The 14,133-nt window shown below is 35.5% G+C and overlaps 1 protein-coding gene across 3 annotated transcripts in view; it reads left to right on the forward strand.

Moving 5' to 3' along the window:
* Window positions 1-14,133, forward strand: part of smurf1 (SMAD specific E3 ubiquitin protein ligase 1) — an 85,749-nt gene that overhangs the window by 55,943 nt on the left and 15,673 nt on the right. For all 3 annotated transcript variants that reach the window (XM_051934125.1, XM_028814395.2, XM_028814396.2), the window contains 8 exons: window positions 5,105-5,238; window positions 5,352-5,417; window positions 5,650-5,725; window positions 10,041-10,279; window positions 12,051-12,135; window positions 12,266-12,412; window positions 13,416-13,617; window positions 13,796-13,899. In XM_051934125.1, the coding sequence (XP_051790085.1) occupies window positions 5,105-5,238; window positions 5,352-5,417; window positions 5,650-5,725; window positions 10,041-10,279; window positions 12,051-12,135; window positions 12,266-12,412; window positions 13,416-13,617; window positions 13,796-13,899 (1,053 nt within the window). The remainder of the gene's footprint in view (window positions 1-5,104; window positions 5,239-5,351; window positions 5,418-5,649; window positions 5,726-10,040; window positions 10,280-12,050; window positions 12,136-12,265; window positions 12,413-13,415; window positions 13,618-13,795; window positions 13,900-14,133) is intronic.

Genomic DNA, 14,133 nt, shown 5'->3' on the forward strand with positions numbered 1-14,133 from the left:
CACTCCTATATTTGCCGTTTTTAGTAGTAAGCTGCTCTTTTTGTTAATATTATACAGTACACACATGCACTTGATTTGTGTCTGTACTTGCGCTGTTACTTAGAGAGTCAGATCGGGGGGGAGGGGTGATGTTAGAGCGGGTGAGCTTATTCAGTGCTTTTTCTTTCAGTACATGTGCCTTCCCTGTTTGTTTGTATATCTCTGCCTGTCTGTCTCTGTATTACGCAGTGCTCTGTCTGTCTGTGTGTTATGGATCTTGAAAAAAATAAGTTATAAGGACAGTTTGCTGACTTGGAGCACCACTGCCTTACTGTGCCACAGAGACGCAAGTTCGATTCCCAGCTTTGAAGAAAGTGTTTTTTTTTCCTCAAACGGACATTGAATTTATAAATTGGCATGCACTGTAAATCGTTAACTTTAAAATGTCAATCGCGGTTATTTCTGTTGATTAATTCATGCTTTTTTACTTAGAGTCAGAACAGGAGCTTTTTCAGTTTATTCAGCTTCTGATCTGACTCAAACAGCGCCAGTATAACTTCACACCCAACCTGACGCTGTTCGTTTTCAAATAATATTGCATTACTTCGACGATGTTTTCTGATTGGTACTATTTGCGTCATAAAATTATTTCTTCAAAACGTCACATATATTTGTCTCTTTCTTTTTTTAAAATGTGCGTTGTAGCACTCAGCAACTGGCCACCTGCATGTTCCTGCGCACACTAAACAAGACAGCGCTATATGCAATCATCAGATTCAAATGTTAAGTTATATAGCACAGAATGGAAATCAGCAGTTCTTAGCATTCCACCACGCAAGCTGTCATATCAACCGCCTACTGTAACTTGCTTTCTTTTTTCTTCGGTTATAGTCTTGAATAAAAGTGCACTTGTTTTGTTATACTTTTACATCAACATATGTTCCTGTGTTTGAGCTACATGGGCATGCTCAAAAAATACACGTATAATGCCACGAAAAGTGCATGCAGACACTTCAGTTCGCAAGCATTGGTACGACAATGCAGTCACAAGTACACTGCAGAGCTTTAGCGCGTCTTTATGTGAAAACAGCATCAGATGGGGAGTGTCTGATGATTGCATATAGCGCTGAAGTTACTGCTGTTTACTATGCTTTCCTCTGCATGTCCTGGAGTACAAAAGAAACAGCATACAGCAACACGTGGGGACTGGCAATACTGGGGGAAAAAAACACGCGGTCGTATGTATCGTGATACACTGCAGAACTATAGCGCGTCTTTATGTAAAAACCGCAGTGTCAGGTGGGGGGCGGTAGGGATGGATGCTGACCGCGACTGAGACAATGAAAAGTGAATTTTAAAAAAATAAAGCTAACCTTTACAAATATCATAAATTACACCAGCTGTTACAGACTGGAATCAAATGTATCTTTTTATTCTAAAATAGTGAAAATAAGAACACTTCTCAAATGGGAGTTGTGCAGGATCGAACTCATGACCTTCTGATTCCCAGTCAGCGACTGATACTGTTACGCCACGGAAGCAGTGATAGTTAATTCATATCAATGTCTCACACTAAGGCGGATTTTTTTGGCGGTGGCTTTTTTTTTGTACCTTTTGTGAAAGTGTTTCTTTGATATTTGGACTTCAGGCTTCATACATTATATAGTTTATGCCTACATTTTGTCAATTGCTACTAGAATATATAACACGTTTCTGTTTTAACAATGTGGTTACACAGATTACTGTAAAAATGCAACACATATGAAATGCGTGTGTTTCAAATAACAATCTATTATTTCTACTCTAAAACTCCACTTCACTCCCAGATAATCAATCAAGGCAAGAGCTGGGAAAAGCCTGTTTACGTTCTAAGTCGTTGGGGGGGATGGAATAGCCAGCTGCTGGCAGCTTGTCTTTATCAGTACATTTAGATGACAAAAGACGCTGGCGGAGAGGTGAGAAAGGTTTTAAGAAGCGATTTAAGGTGGGCCGGATATACGAGTTTTTTCGTAGGCTCTGGTAATTCTAGTGTTAAGCAAAATGAATACAGAGGAAATAGTCATCAGCTGCATCCTACCATTATAAGTCGGCATGTGTTTTTATGTTGCTGAATGTCTTTCTGAAATCTTTACCACAATCTTTATATATTAAAAAATTCTGCTGTATTAAAGTGTAAAAGCATTTATTTTAATGGGATGACACACATTCCTTTCCTGCACAACCAGTGGGAGGTTTTGTCTCTCACAAGTAGTTGAGTGGAAAGCAGAAAGAAAATCATGCAGTGTGATGGCCTAGTGGCCAAGACAAAGGAGCAGAAAGTGTAAGGCGTCTGGTTCTGAACTCACTACTGTACTGTTCAATTTATAAGTAAGGTAGAGATGCATTTGTTGTAACCTGTAAATTGCTTTGGTTTAGAGCCAGTTTCACAATTCACACAATTAAATGGAAAAAAAAGTAGAGGTATAAAATTTTACTGTAGCCTTACAAGTGCTTTCCTTCATTCTAATAAGAAAATATAAATTTAAAATATGATAGGAGAGTAGGGAGCATGTTTGTACCTAGCCCATCCCTCGTCCCCCTTTGTGCCTTCTGGATATTTAGTGGTTTAGATGTCTTTTTGTGACATGTGTAAACACACGTCAGGAGATGATACTCTACTAATCCCTTAGATTGCCTGGAAGCTAAAAAATTTCAGACAAAGCACAATCTTATCAGAGATGCCTGCTGAACTTCCTGGATACGGCACCTTTAGTATTATATTGCTATTTACGTAAGGTAAGCATGCCAACAATCTGTAAAGAGACTTAATAGAAATACAGGGGGTCCCAGATAAAAACTTGCTATGGAGTTGCTGGTCATCATGGGACTAAAGACCTAACCTAGCTACTGAGAATTTAAGATGGATATTGGTTGTTCAAAGACACCACTAACTGCCTAATTATTTCTTTAGCTGTTTTTTTAAATAAATAATACTCGGTAAGCCCTAGTTATTCCCTATATAAAGGTCTACATGTTAGGTCTAGCACCTAGTTAATAAAGAAAACAAAATTGATTACAAAGAAAAACGTTTATTTTTAGTTTCTTAGGATTTTCATTTCTTTCAACTGTAGTTATATTTGCTTGCCTTCCTAGTTAAATGTTTATGAAATATTCCATTTTAAAGATGTGAATATCTACTCTTCTCTCTGAAACCTATGATTTCATGGTAATGCCATATTGCGAGCTGTATTGTATGCTTCAGCTGAATTCTTAACAAAAGTCTTGAGCAGGACATGTGAGGAATAATTTTGTGGAAGTAACTGTTTAAAATTTTAGCTGCTTAAGAGTCACGAAAGCATCATGCTTGCAGATGGTCTCTGGGTTATTCTGCCACTGTGGCAATTGTATCCACTGAATGGTAGAATTTTCGGTGGGCCCCATGCTGATTCATTAAGGTTGTGGCATACAATATACAGAATCATCTTTTATTTTGATCTTGATTAATACGTCATTCCATCATGGCAAAGACAGTTGGACAGTGTACATCTCAGCTATGTGAACCAAGTGGCATTATCTCTAATTGACTGAAAAAATTGATAATTAAATCTGGTTACTATTTTCAAATTTATTCCATCCATATTTTTGCATTGGCTTTGTCCAGTTCTGCACTGCTTTGGCTAGAACCTATCTGGGCAACATTGGACACAAGGCAGGAACTAACGCTGGATGTGTTGGCAGTCTTTTTCAGGACTCAGTCATGCATACACCCAAGCTTACACTCACTGGCACTAATACAGTTAACTATCTGCACATCTTTGGTGCCTTGGGAGGAAAGTCAAATTGCCAAATGGAAACCAACTCAGATATGGGAACAATGTGCAAATTCAATACAGATACTGTCCAGGAAGAGGACTAAACCCCAAGACACAGCATACATGCTGCCCCAGTTAAATGCTTATTTTACTTAAAAAATGTTTACGCCATGAAAGCTTTCAATTTTTGGTTGCTTTCATTTCATTGCTTTGTGCAGCACATCAACATTTTATTGCTTTTTTTGTTATCTTATTTGTCCTTTATAGAATATTTTATTAAGTTATGAAAAGCAGCTGTCTTTGTTAATATCTCTAATGTAATAGTCTTGCAAACCCCCTAGTAGCATAAATGGGAAATTTATCCCTGAAATAGCATTAGCAGTCTTTTTAATTTCTAATGCTGCTTGGCTAGCAGTAGATGGTGAAAGGACATTGAATATCTTATTGTGTGTGTGTGTGTGAGAGAGAAGATGGGAATTGCATTACAGTAACACAATAGCTGTGCTCTGCAGGCCTTCCACACATACTCTTTGAAGTTCGTGGCATCATAGGGTTGGAAAATGGAAGGACACAGTTTCCATATGCATTCTTTTTGAAACAGTAATAAAACCCAGTAGAATGTGGGATAGACTTGGATGTTTCTTTATTTTTTCAGTTTCTTTAAAATATTTTGTTAGTCTGGCAGATATTTCTCAATATAAAACTTAGTATTTAAAGCGCTCCTTGATTAATTAATATTACCAAGGTAAAAGTCAAGATTAATGTGGCTTATGGTGGCTGAACCATTTTTATTTTTGAGCCAGTTTTGTTTTGATCTGTTTTTTGTTACATCTATTTACCTGTTGTGGATGATCACAGCTTTGTCATTAAATTCTATTTTTAGCTTTATTAGACATTTTAAATAATGCTTTAGCAGTGTCCTCTCCTTCCAATCAATCTAAACGTTGTCAGAAAACTTCAAAAGACATATTTTTAGTCAACTAATACCATCTTCAGTCAATGTAATTATAGATATTTAAGAAAATATTTACCATCCTTACCTTAAAAGACATGCTATGCCAGTGTGTTTCCAATCTGCATGCATACATGCTATGTAAATTAATGATCTCCAAAAAACATAGTCTAAAATCTACAAAATGGTCTTATTTGACATTTTAAAGTTTTTGCAGCTTTTAGTTACATGTCAAAAAATGCTCAATATTTACCCTAATTTGAACAGAAGTGTTTTTGTAAGGGAATGTGTTGATACTTAATAGGTACATGCTTAGTGCTGGCAGGAAAATGTTCTCAGTTTTTCTTTTCCTTCCCTCTATTTTCCTTCATTTTAACACTAGGTACATTGGAAAAACTGACTCCATAACCATCAGCATTTGGAATCACAAAAAGATACACAAAAAACAGGGGGCTGGCTTCCTCGGCTGTGTGAGACTCTTATCAAATGCTATCAGCAGACTGAAAGACACTGGTTGTAAGTATCCTTTGTACCAATTAATTTTCATTGTCTTTATCAATGTATTGTAAACTGAATTTGTTAAACATAGGAGGCACTTATTAAGTGTTTTGTAACTCTTTCCTATGCAGATCAGCGTCTGGATCTATGCAAACTAAATCCAACTGATAATGATACAGTTCGTGGTCAAATTGTAGGTAAGAGCCCAGTCAAATGAATCTATTATTAACCCTCCATTTAAAAGTCTTGTGTTCTGCAGGCTGCCACAATGTTCACTATATATGTATGCATTACTTGCTTGTTTTGATTTGAAAGTCAGGTGTTTGTTGTGACATCACATGTTAAAGAAATCCAATGAAACAAAGTGATTCTCTTTTACCTGTTAAAAACTTTATTTATTTATTTACTCTTATTCTCCATTTCTTTTAGTAAGTTTACAGACTCGTGACAGGATAGGTACTGGTGGACCTGTTGTGGATTGCAGAGGACTTTTAGACAATGAAGGGTAGGTTATGTTCTTTTTGCTTTAACAATCGTTTCTTTACATTTACATATTTGTTTATTTTTATTTATTTTTCTATACCATATGACCAAGTACATTGAAAGGCCTCTCTCACTACATGTATTTTGGATACATTTAAATGGTGCTTCTATGCAAGACATCTTGCAAATTGCAAATACACAGCCATTAGCACATTTTCTACAAAACACATGGATGAATTTATTCACTTGGGGCCACACAGTAACGAAATAGTTACGACAAAAGGGCACTTTTTATTATTATAAGAGAGTTGAAGAATATAAGCCTGACTACTTTTAGCAGTGTGTTCCCGACCTCGTTTTAATGAGCTTTCCATCTTTGAGCTTAAGAGCATTTGTATTTAGTGCTTCCAAAGAAATGGTAACTCTTCTTTAAATTTTATTTTAATACATGTCATATACAAATTAGAAATTGCTAATAACTCCTCTCCTGGAGCATATGTTTTGAAATTCAATTTTGTTACAGTACAGCTCCAGGAGACTGTAAGATGCATAACACATGTGTATAGTTATTTTAAACACCTTGTTAGAGAATCTCTGTTTGCATTATTATACCAACTGTTTGGTGAAATGTCTATACATAAATGAGTCCAAAGTTACAGTAAAATCATCTTTTAAACATTTTCTCACTATGTAATCTGCCTTTGCCTATGGAATGGAAAGAAACATGGCTGAGGAACTAGGGCTTCAGCCCTTTCCTGGAAATGTGACATACAGTAATTAATAAAATGGATGAGAATGAATTATTCACCAGTTGACTTCAGTATTTTTATGTTGATTTACGATAATCAAAATATTCTAATTATCCTTCTTGGACACCAGCATTATATAGTATGATTGATTTGACTTGCAAGATTCATAGAAAATGGGAGAACTTGTCTTTTACTGTGCAGTGACATTTTTGTGCTGTTGGTTGCAGCTGCTTTCTTCTTCTGCAGTGTCTTATTAATTGGAAGTCATTCTGTCTGCCAGGGGAATTTAGATTGCTTAAATTAAATTGCTCTTTAACCAATCAAAGCAAACAATAATATTATTCCACCAAATAGTAAGTGTAAATACAAAATATGTACCTACATTCTACAGCTATGTCACCCGACTTAACATTTCTGTGTTGAGCTTTGAGTTCTGCAAATGCAACGAAACATTGAATTTTCAGGTGCTTAACAAACTATTTTCTTATCATCCTGGGCAACTCAGAGTAATTTCTAATTTTAAAGGAATGTTCCATCCAAAAATATTTTTTTCTTTGTTACTTAAGCCATGTGTTTTGTAGTTATATCTAGAAAAAATATTGTTTAATGCCATGTTTTCACACAGAACAGAGATAACGTTTGTATTATAAGAGCAGTTTATGGAATGCAGTGTTTGACCACAGCAAACAATATCAAAAACTTGAGATGGGGGAGAATAAAAAAAACACTCATCGTTACTTGTGTTATCATGTTGTATGCTTATAATTTGCAAAGCGCATGCTTTTTTTGCTGATGTATTTTAAAATAAATGTTTAAGGAAAAATCAGCACTTGGCATAAACTGGAAATGCAATATGCATGGGATTGAGCAATAATAATGACAATTCTTTCATTTTTTTTTTTATGTGAACCCATATAAAAATACAGTTTGTAAATAGATTATTGAGGATGTATGGGGGACTGCAGGTTTACCTGAACCCGACACACCTCAGGACATGTTCAGAGAAGTGTGTGTTGGAATAGAAACACAGCAACATTTTAAACTGTTTGAAAAGACTCATGAAAACAAATTATCACATACAATAATGAAAAATCATACTTAAAAAAACTAAAGTTTTTTCAATTAAGGAGTTGGCTTGTAAATGTGGATTATGGTTTAGTATTAAAAGAAAAACAACTGTAAAGGGCCATTTAAGAGTCCTTGTCTAAATGGCACAAGTCTGGGAATGTTTTTGTAATATCTTTTAATGTTTAACGTGATAAGTTATTTCTACTTAAGCTTCAGTGATAGCTGTAATGAGTATATTGAGACCTGCAAAAATTTCCTTATCTAATCTGCTCTTCAAAAAATAAAATTTGAATCTTGACAATATGGGGGCTTTAATAGAGCTTGTTTTTTGGTGATACGTGCATTTCACTGATATGCCAGTTTGTGATGCCACTGGAAATGTTATGTGGATTGCTTTTTTTCTTGCACCCACAAGACTTAATTTAGGTGTTCAATTTGGGCACAGCTACATAAAAATTTAGATTTGACAGATAAGGCAGATGGTAGAGTCTCATGACATAACAGGAAGCTTGATCACTATAGTTCCTAAGGACTCTGTTATGTAGTCCCAAAACAGGTCCTGCCTTTGTAGTGCATCTTCCCCTTCTTCTTGTTCTCTTTTATCTGTAGGTTTTCCCTCTTCTGTGTGTGGTCATTATGTTTGACCAACTGTCTCCATACAGCACAGTCCTGCACATTGTTCCCTAGTCAGACTGTTTTCCTTTTCTTTCTCCATCCTCCTCCAATTTGGCCTCCTTCTTTTTCTCTTCTATGTTGATTCCTATCAGTCTTTTACTCACATATTCATGATCACATGTCCATACCACTTCAGCCCATTTTCCTTTAACTTTTTAGGTAAGCTCTCCTACTTTTGTTGTACCAATGGTTGTCATTTCAAATTCTATACTTCTGTCATTTAGGCCCACATGTCTCATCTCAATACATCATTGCTGGTTTTGCCACTGGCTTCAAAAACTTGCCTTTAACCCTGATTTTTTTTTTTGATCACAAAATACTGATACTTTCTTCCAATTGTTCCATCCACACTGCACTCTCTGGGTCATCCCTGCATCCAGATCTCCCTTTTGGGCTTCCACTAACTCTAGATATTTCAACTTTTCCACTCTTTTCAATAGCTCTCTCTGCAGGATAACTTCTGAATCCTGATAAGCATTAAGCCTCTATCAGCCTTAAAGTTAATTAAATAAAATAACACAAGTGCCATATAAAATAAGCAGGTGAGTAAAAAAAGCTTCCCAACTTCAGTACACAATTTCATTAGGCGTGAAGGAATACATATTTCTGTTTTACATTATTAAACTTCAGATCTTTCAGTTCTCATTTCAATATGTATGACCATTTTATTTAATGAATGTGGTGTTGTCTTCCTTTTTTGAAGAAATCACTTTAAAAACATGTATTTTGATCTTGGAGGATAATTAATCTTTGATCTGTTAAAATTGTAAAATTGATTTAGAATTGCTGATATTACAGCATTTTAATTTGATCTCTAAATTAAAAAGATATTTATCTAGATACAATCTGTGCTGAGATTTTATGTCAGTTTCCTTCTCAGTCAGCTTTTTTCTAAGGATTCCATTATTAAACTGATTTGCCTCTGAGTCACAGACGGTCTTTAGGTCAATCAGTCATTATATGACACTTGTTGCACAATTTGAAGATTTTGAAACCACACCATCATGTGGGTCATTAAACTCGAGACAGCACATACTTCTTGTTTTTATTCACTTCACATTTATGTCAGTTTGGTTGTGCAATCCTTTACGTTCAAGTAGACATGAAAATCACAAATCGGGCCTTCGATATTGCATGCTACAGACAGTAGAATTTACTGATGGATTGTTATTTATATGAAGTTTATAAGTGGCTAAGAAGATTCACTTTTCAAAATGGTAAAGAAACTTGGACAATGAGGTTAAGAAACAACTACTGAGACATAGACAAATGGTTACTCCATAATTAATATGTATAGTATTTCAGTGTTTCTGGATATAAAAATCTGTAATTACCATGAAAAGTAATAAGTAGGTTACCACTTAAATCAGGAACATCCTAGTGTATACTCGTATTACCATCCAAAGAGATTGTAGTGTTTTATTTGGGCCTAACCTCCAATTACTTCAGTATAGATGGTGTGGAAGATGGACATTTTTTTTTTTTTTTTTTTTTTTTTACAAATGTGTGGTTTTTTATATGTATGTACATACTGTATATACTTGATTTTTCTTGGCAGGAAGAGGATTAAGTTTGAGAGTATTGCCACCTACTGGCTGTTATGTGGTATGTTTTGTTTCAAACCTGGTGGAATCTACTTACCCTGATTTGTTGTTTTTTTTTTTTTTTTGTTTTTTTTTTAGGTTAAAATGAGACAATACACACGAGGAAATTCAGAATTGTTAATGCTTATCAAACAGTATATTTACATGCATGATTAATTCAAGATTCTTACTAAAACGGGCTGTCTGATCAAATAATGCAATTTGTACCTGTATGGCTGAGTATTTATTTATTTATTTTTAGACCAGTTTATGAAGACTCGGGACCAGGAAGGCCTCTTAGCTGTTTTCTGGAGGAGCCCTTGCCATATACAGACAGTACAGGTGCTGCTGGTGGAGGAAACTGCCACTTTCTGGAATCACCTAATCAGGAGCAAAGGCTTCAAACAGATCGGCTACGAAATCAAGACGTTAGAGGTCATGTGTATACTCCTCAGCATAGACCACATGGGCATCAGTCACCAGAGCTGCCTGAGGGTTATGGTAGGTTTGCATTATAATAGTTGATTTGGAACATCTACAATATAGCAACAACTAAAAAGGTTTCAGGAACTACTAATGAATATATTCATAGATTTTTCTTTATTTTTTCATCCACTTTCATTATTGTTCTTGATGATGCAATGAGTATTCCAAATGCTGTGTGTGCATGAGAACTGACAACCGATAAGCGCTCACCCAGAAGTATCATGCATATAATGCGACAACAAGAAGTAAGCACTGTGGGTATTTTGAACCTTACAAACAGAAGAGAGACTTGCTTGTCTTTCTGATGTCTTGTGTTTTATATACCGCCACAGAATGGAAGAAAAAGGCAGAGATTGCAGCTGAACTTGCCATACCTCTGAACACTTTGTACAGGAGCCAGCACTGTCATGCAGCACATTATTGGCTGTCGGGGAAAATGGGCGAGCTTGCAATTCTTTGAAATGTGAGCCTTTGCTGGAAAGTTGTCGTGCAGTTGTGTAATTTGACATCCTCAGTGATTGGTAGTCATGTAAATTGACATATTTGGGGAGACAAGATCAGCAACTGCAGTTGTTTTGTTAGACCCTCTGACCTGAAGTTGTGTAATGTGACATCAGCTTGAGTTAACAAAAATGCAGAGCAAAACAGAGTACAGGGCATTTATCTGTCCAAAAATGAGTTGTGAAGGAGGTTTGTTAAGATGGAGAAAGCTGATGTGTTTACTGAAGGTGGTACAAGCTACCTATTAAAAATATGAATAGGAAAAAAAACCTGACGTTTTGTAGATCTTATGTTGCATGTCTGTAGTTGATGCTGAAATTGGAGCAAGGTCAGTTTTTACTTTAATTTTGATTAATACATTTGAATTATGTTTAAATCGTGACATTTGATTGGACAGCTATACCCTAGAAGTGTTCATTTGATTACATTACCTTCAAACCTTGCTGTATTAGATATAAGCTGTATGCACATAAGTATATTCACCATTAATAAAAATCAATTAAAAATAGTCAAGCTGGTTGATCTGTTTATTGAAGCCCATACTTTCTAGTCTGTGGGGTGTGAAGGTGTATTAAATGCTCAGCAGTTTTGCCACTAAACCATGTTGTTGCTCTAAACCAATAGAGTAAAGACAGTTTAATCTACAGATCATATATATTTTTATCTCCTTTATTGTCATTGTTTTTTAAAGCACATTGTAATTGGTTCTTTCTTTGTAAGGTACTATATTATTTTCAGAAATCAAATGAATTACTAAACACACATACCATGTTTATATTCCAAATGTGGTTATTCCTCTGTGTGAAGAACGATCTGCAGTTTTCTTTGAGTGACTCAGTCAGGTCTCCATGCTCAGTTGCTCCTTTTTAGGCTAATAAACAGTTTCTCCACATTTCCTTGTCAGTGAGTCCAGGCTATTGGTTGTAACTCTGCATGGTTTGCCAGTGTGCTTCTGACTGTAGCACTGCCATGAAGTCTTCACGCTTTTAGCAAAAGCTTGTGTGACATTGGTTGAGAATATTGCCGAACTGTCTTGTTATTGCAGATGTCATATCACATATAGTATTAACCCATCTTGTGCTTTCCTTTGTATGCAGTGTTACAAATTGTATAATTTAATTAATAATTTATAATTTATGTTTAATTTATTTTGATTCAATGCTTTTAACATTGTAATGTGAAAACACCTTGAAGGAAAAAAAGTATATTTAGTCTTTAAATATGAATTTTAAAAACCTAATTTAAATACATAATAATGTTTATCCTTTTTTTGCTTTACCTTTAGAGCAGAGAACAACAGTACAGGGTCAAGTTTACTTCCTGCACACACAGACCGGAGTCAGCACATGGCACGATCCAAGAATACCCAGGTAACCAAACCTTGTGTAATAGATTTCGACATGTGGAGACACTTTTGAATAAATAAATAAAAAACACAGAAATAATGTATTTTCATATGATATCTGAGTAATGTAAATGTTTTCATTTATGTTTTCTCAGAGATCTGAACAGTGTTAGCTGTGAAGATTTAGGTCCATTGCCACCTGGCTGGGAAGTCCGAAGTACGGTGTCTGGAAGGATCTATTTTGTTGACCACAATAACCGAACAACTCAATTTACTGATCCAAGATTGCATCATATAATGAGGTACTCTTATTTGAGGCAGCCTGATTTTTAAACCTCTGCATTTCTTCTGAAAATAAGCGACACCACTTCTGTGGTGCTCACAGTTAGTTTAATTTTAGCTCATGATTTTGAGTAAATATTGACTTTGGAGTCTCAAAGAAAAGAAAAAAATATGTATCAGTTGATTTAAATTAACCATTTAAAGCACCAGAAATTGAATAAAGTAAAAATTTACGTTAAGTCTCATCAGCATCTAATATTTTCAATGTTAAGGAGAGGCCATGCTATATGTTTAACTTCTACCCATTCTCCCAGTGTCGGGGGAGGTTTTTCAGTGTGGCCTGTAATGGGAAGATATTCTGCTATGGGCTCGATGTTGTCAGAATAGGCTGTGCCCCCCTGCAATACTGTTTTTTTTTGGGGGGGGGGGCATAACAAATGGGTTCAGAACTTAGTAACAACTTTAAATGTGATACTTTTAAGTGCTGCTGGTACAGGAAAATATCAACTTCTAGAATTCCATAATCGGAAGCAAAGGATTCAGGCAGATAGGCTGATAATCAGGAAGTCATGCATGTACTCCTCCAGTTGCCAAATAGATTTTCAATGCTCTTTATTCCTAATCTGGGGAGGGAGAAAAAAAATTGTGGTTATAAAGTGCAACTGCACTGTGTTGTAATGAGATTGAATAGCATTCCATCTTTTGCTTAAAGTCTGGATTCCAAATAGTAAAATTAAAGAAGTTTTGCCTGTTTGCAACTGCAATCTGTTTTGTTAGAATTAATGTTTTTTTTGGGTCCCACTGCAAGTATGGTTAAAAAATATTGCTTACCTCTGCAGAAGAGGTGGACCAGAGGATGGGCAGGTTCAAAAAATTGGTAGCTGTTTTCTAATAAGGCCATACAAATGTTTTAAAAAGTTAGAAGCTTTTAGCCTCTTTTTAAATTTTATACCAACTGAATTTTTTTTTAAAGCTTCCAAAGCAATTCATATTAATATTAGCATGATTTTCTATTTTAAATAGTCAGCATTCTCAGGTAAAGGAATCAAGCCAACAGCTACCTGTACCAACTGATGTGCCTCCAGAAGACAGTGAAGTTGAAGTGCCTGCACGCTATGAGAGAGACTTGGTTCAAAAACTGAAATTTTTGAGGCATGAACTCTCTCTTCAGCAGCCACAAGCCGGTCATTGTCGCATTGAAGTTTCTAGAGAGGAGATTTTTGAGGTAAATGTTACTCCTACAGTCAATTTAGTCAATTTCAAATTCCTATTTGCAGTTTCTGCAGATTAAGTTTGCCTTGCAATATGATGTGGATGCTGAACTTTTGAACCCAATGCTCATTGCTAAACATGAACTAGTTCAACATAAATTATTAAAAAGGTTTTCTTTAATTAATTACTAGGAGTCTTACCGACAAATAATGAAAATGAGACCTAAAGACCTGAAGAAGCGACTTATGGTAAAATTTAGGGGTGAAGAAGGCCTGGATTATGGTGGAGTTGCAAGGTAAGATGCATTTGTTGTATTTTCTGGAGATCTAAATGTATCATTTCAGTTAACCTTGACTTTAGGTGGAAGTGTTGGTGCTTACTGCGTTCCTGCCTTACAGGGCATACACGGTAGGTTAAGGTTGTGTTTCCTGAATATGTCAAAAATAAATGGATGGTTTGACTTGGTTAAAGATTTTAACAATTTTAAGGATGAAAGATTGTCACATTGTTACAGAAATGTCAGAGTAGA

The sequence above is a fragment of the Erpetoichthys calabaricus genome, chromosome 11, assembly GCF_900747795.2.
Source record: "Erpetoichthys calabaricus chromosome 11, fErpCal1.3, whole genome shotgun sequence".
In the NCBI taxonomy this organism is placed as follows: Eukaryota; Metazoa; Chordata; class Cladistia; order Polypteriformes; family Polypteridae; genus Erpetoichthys; species Erpetoichthys calabaricus.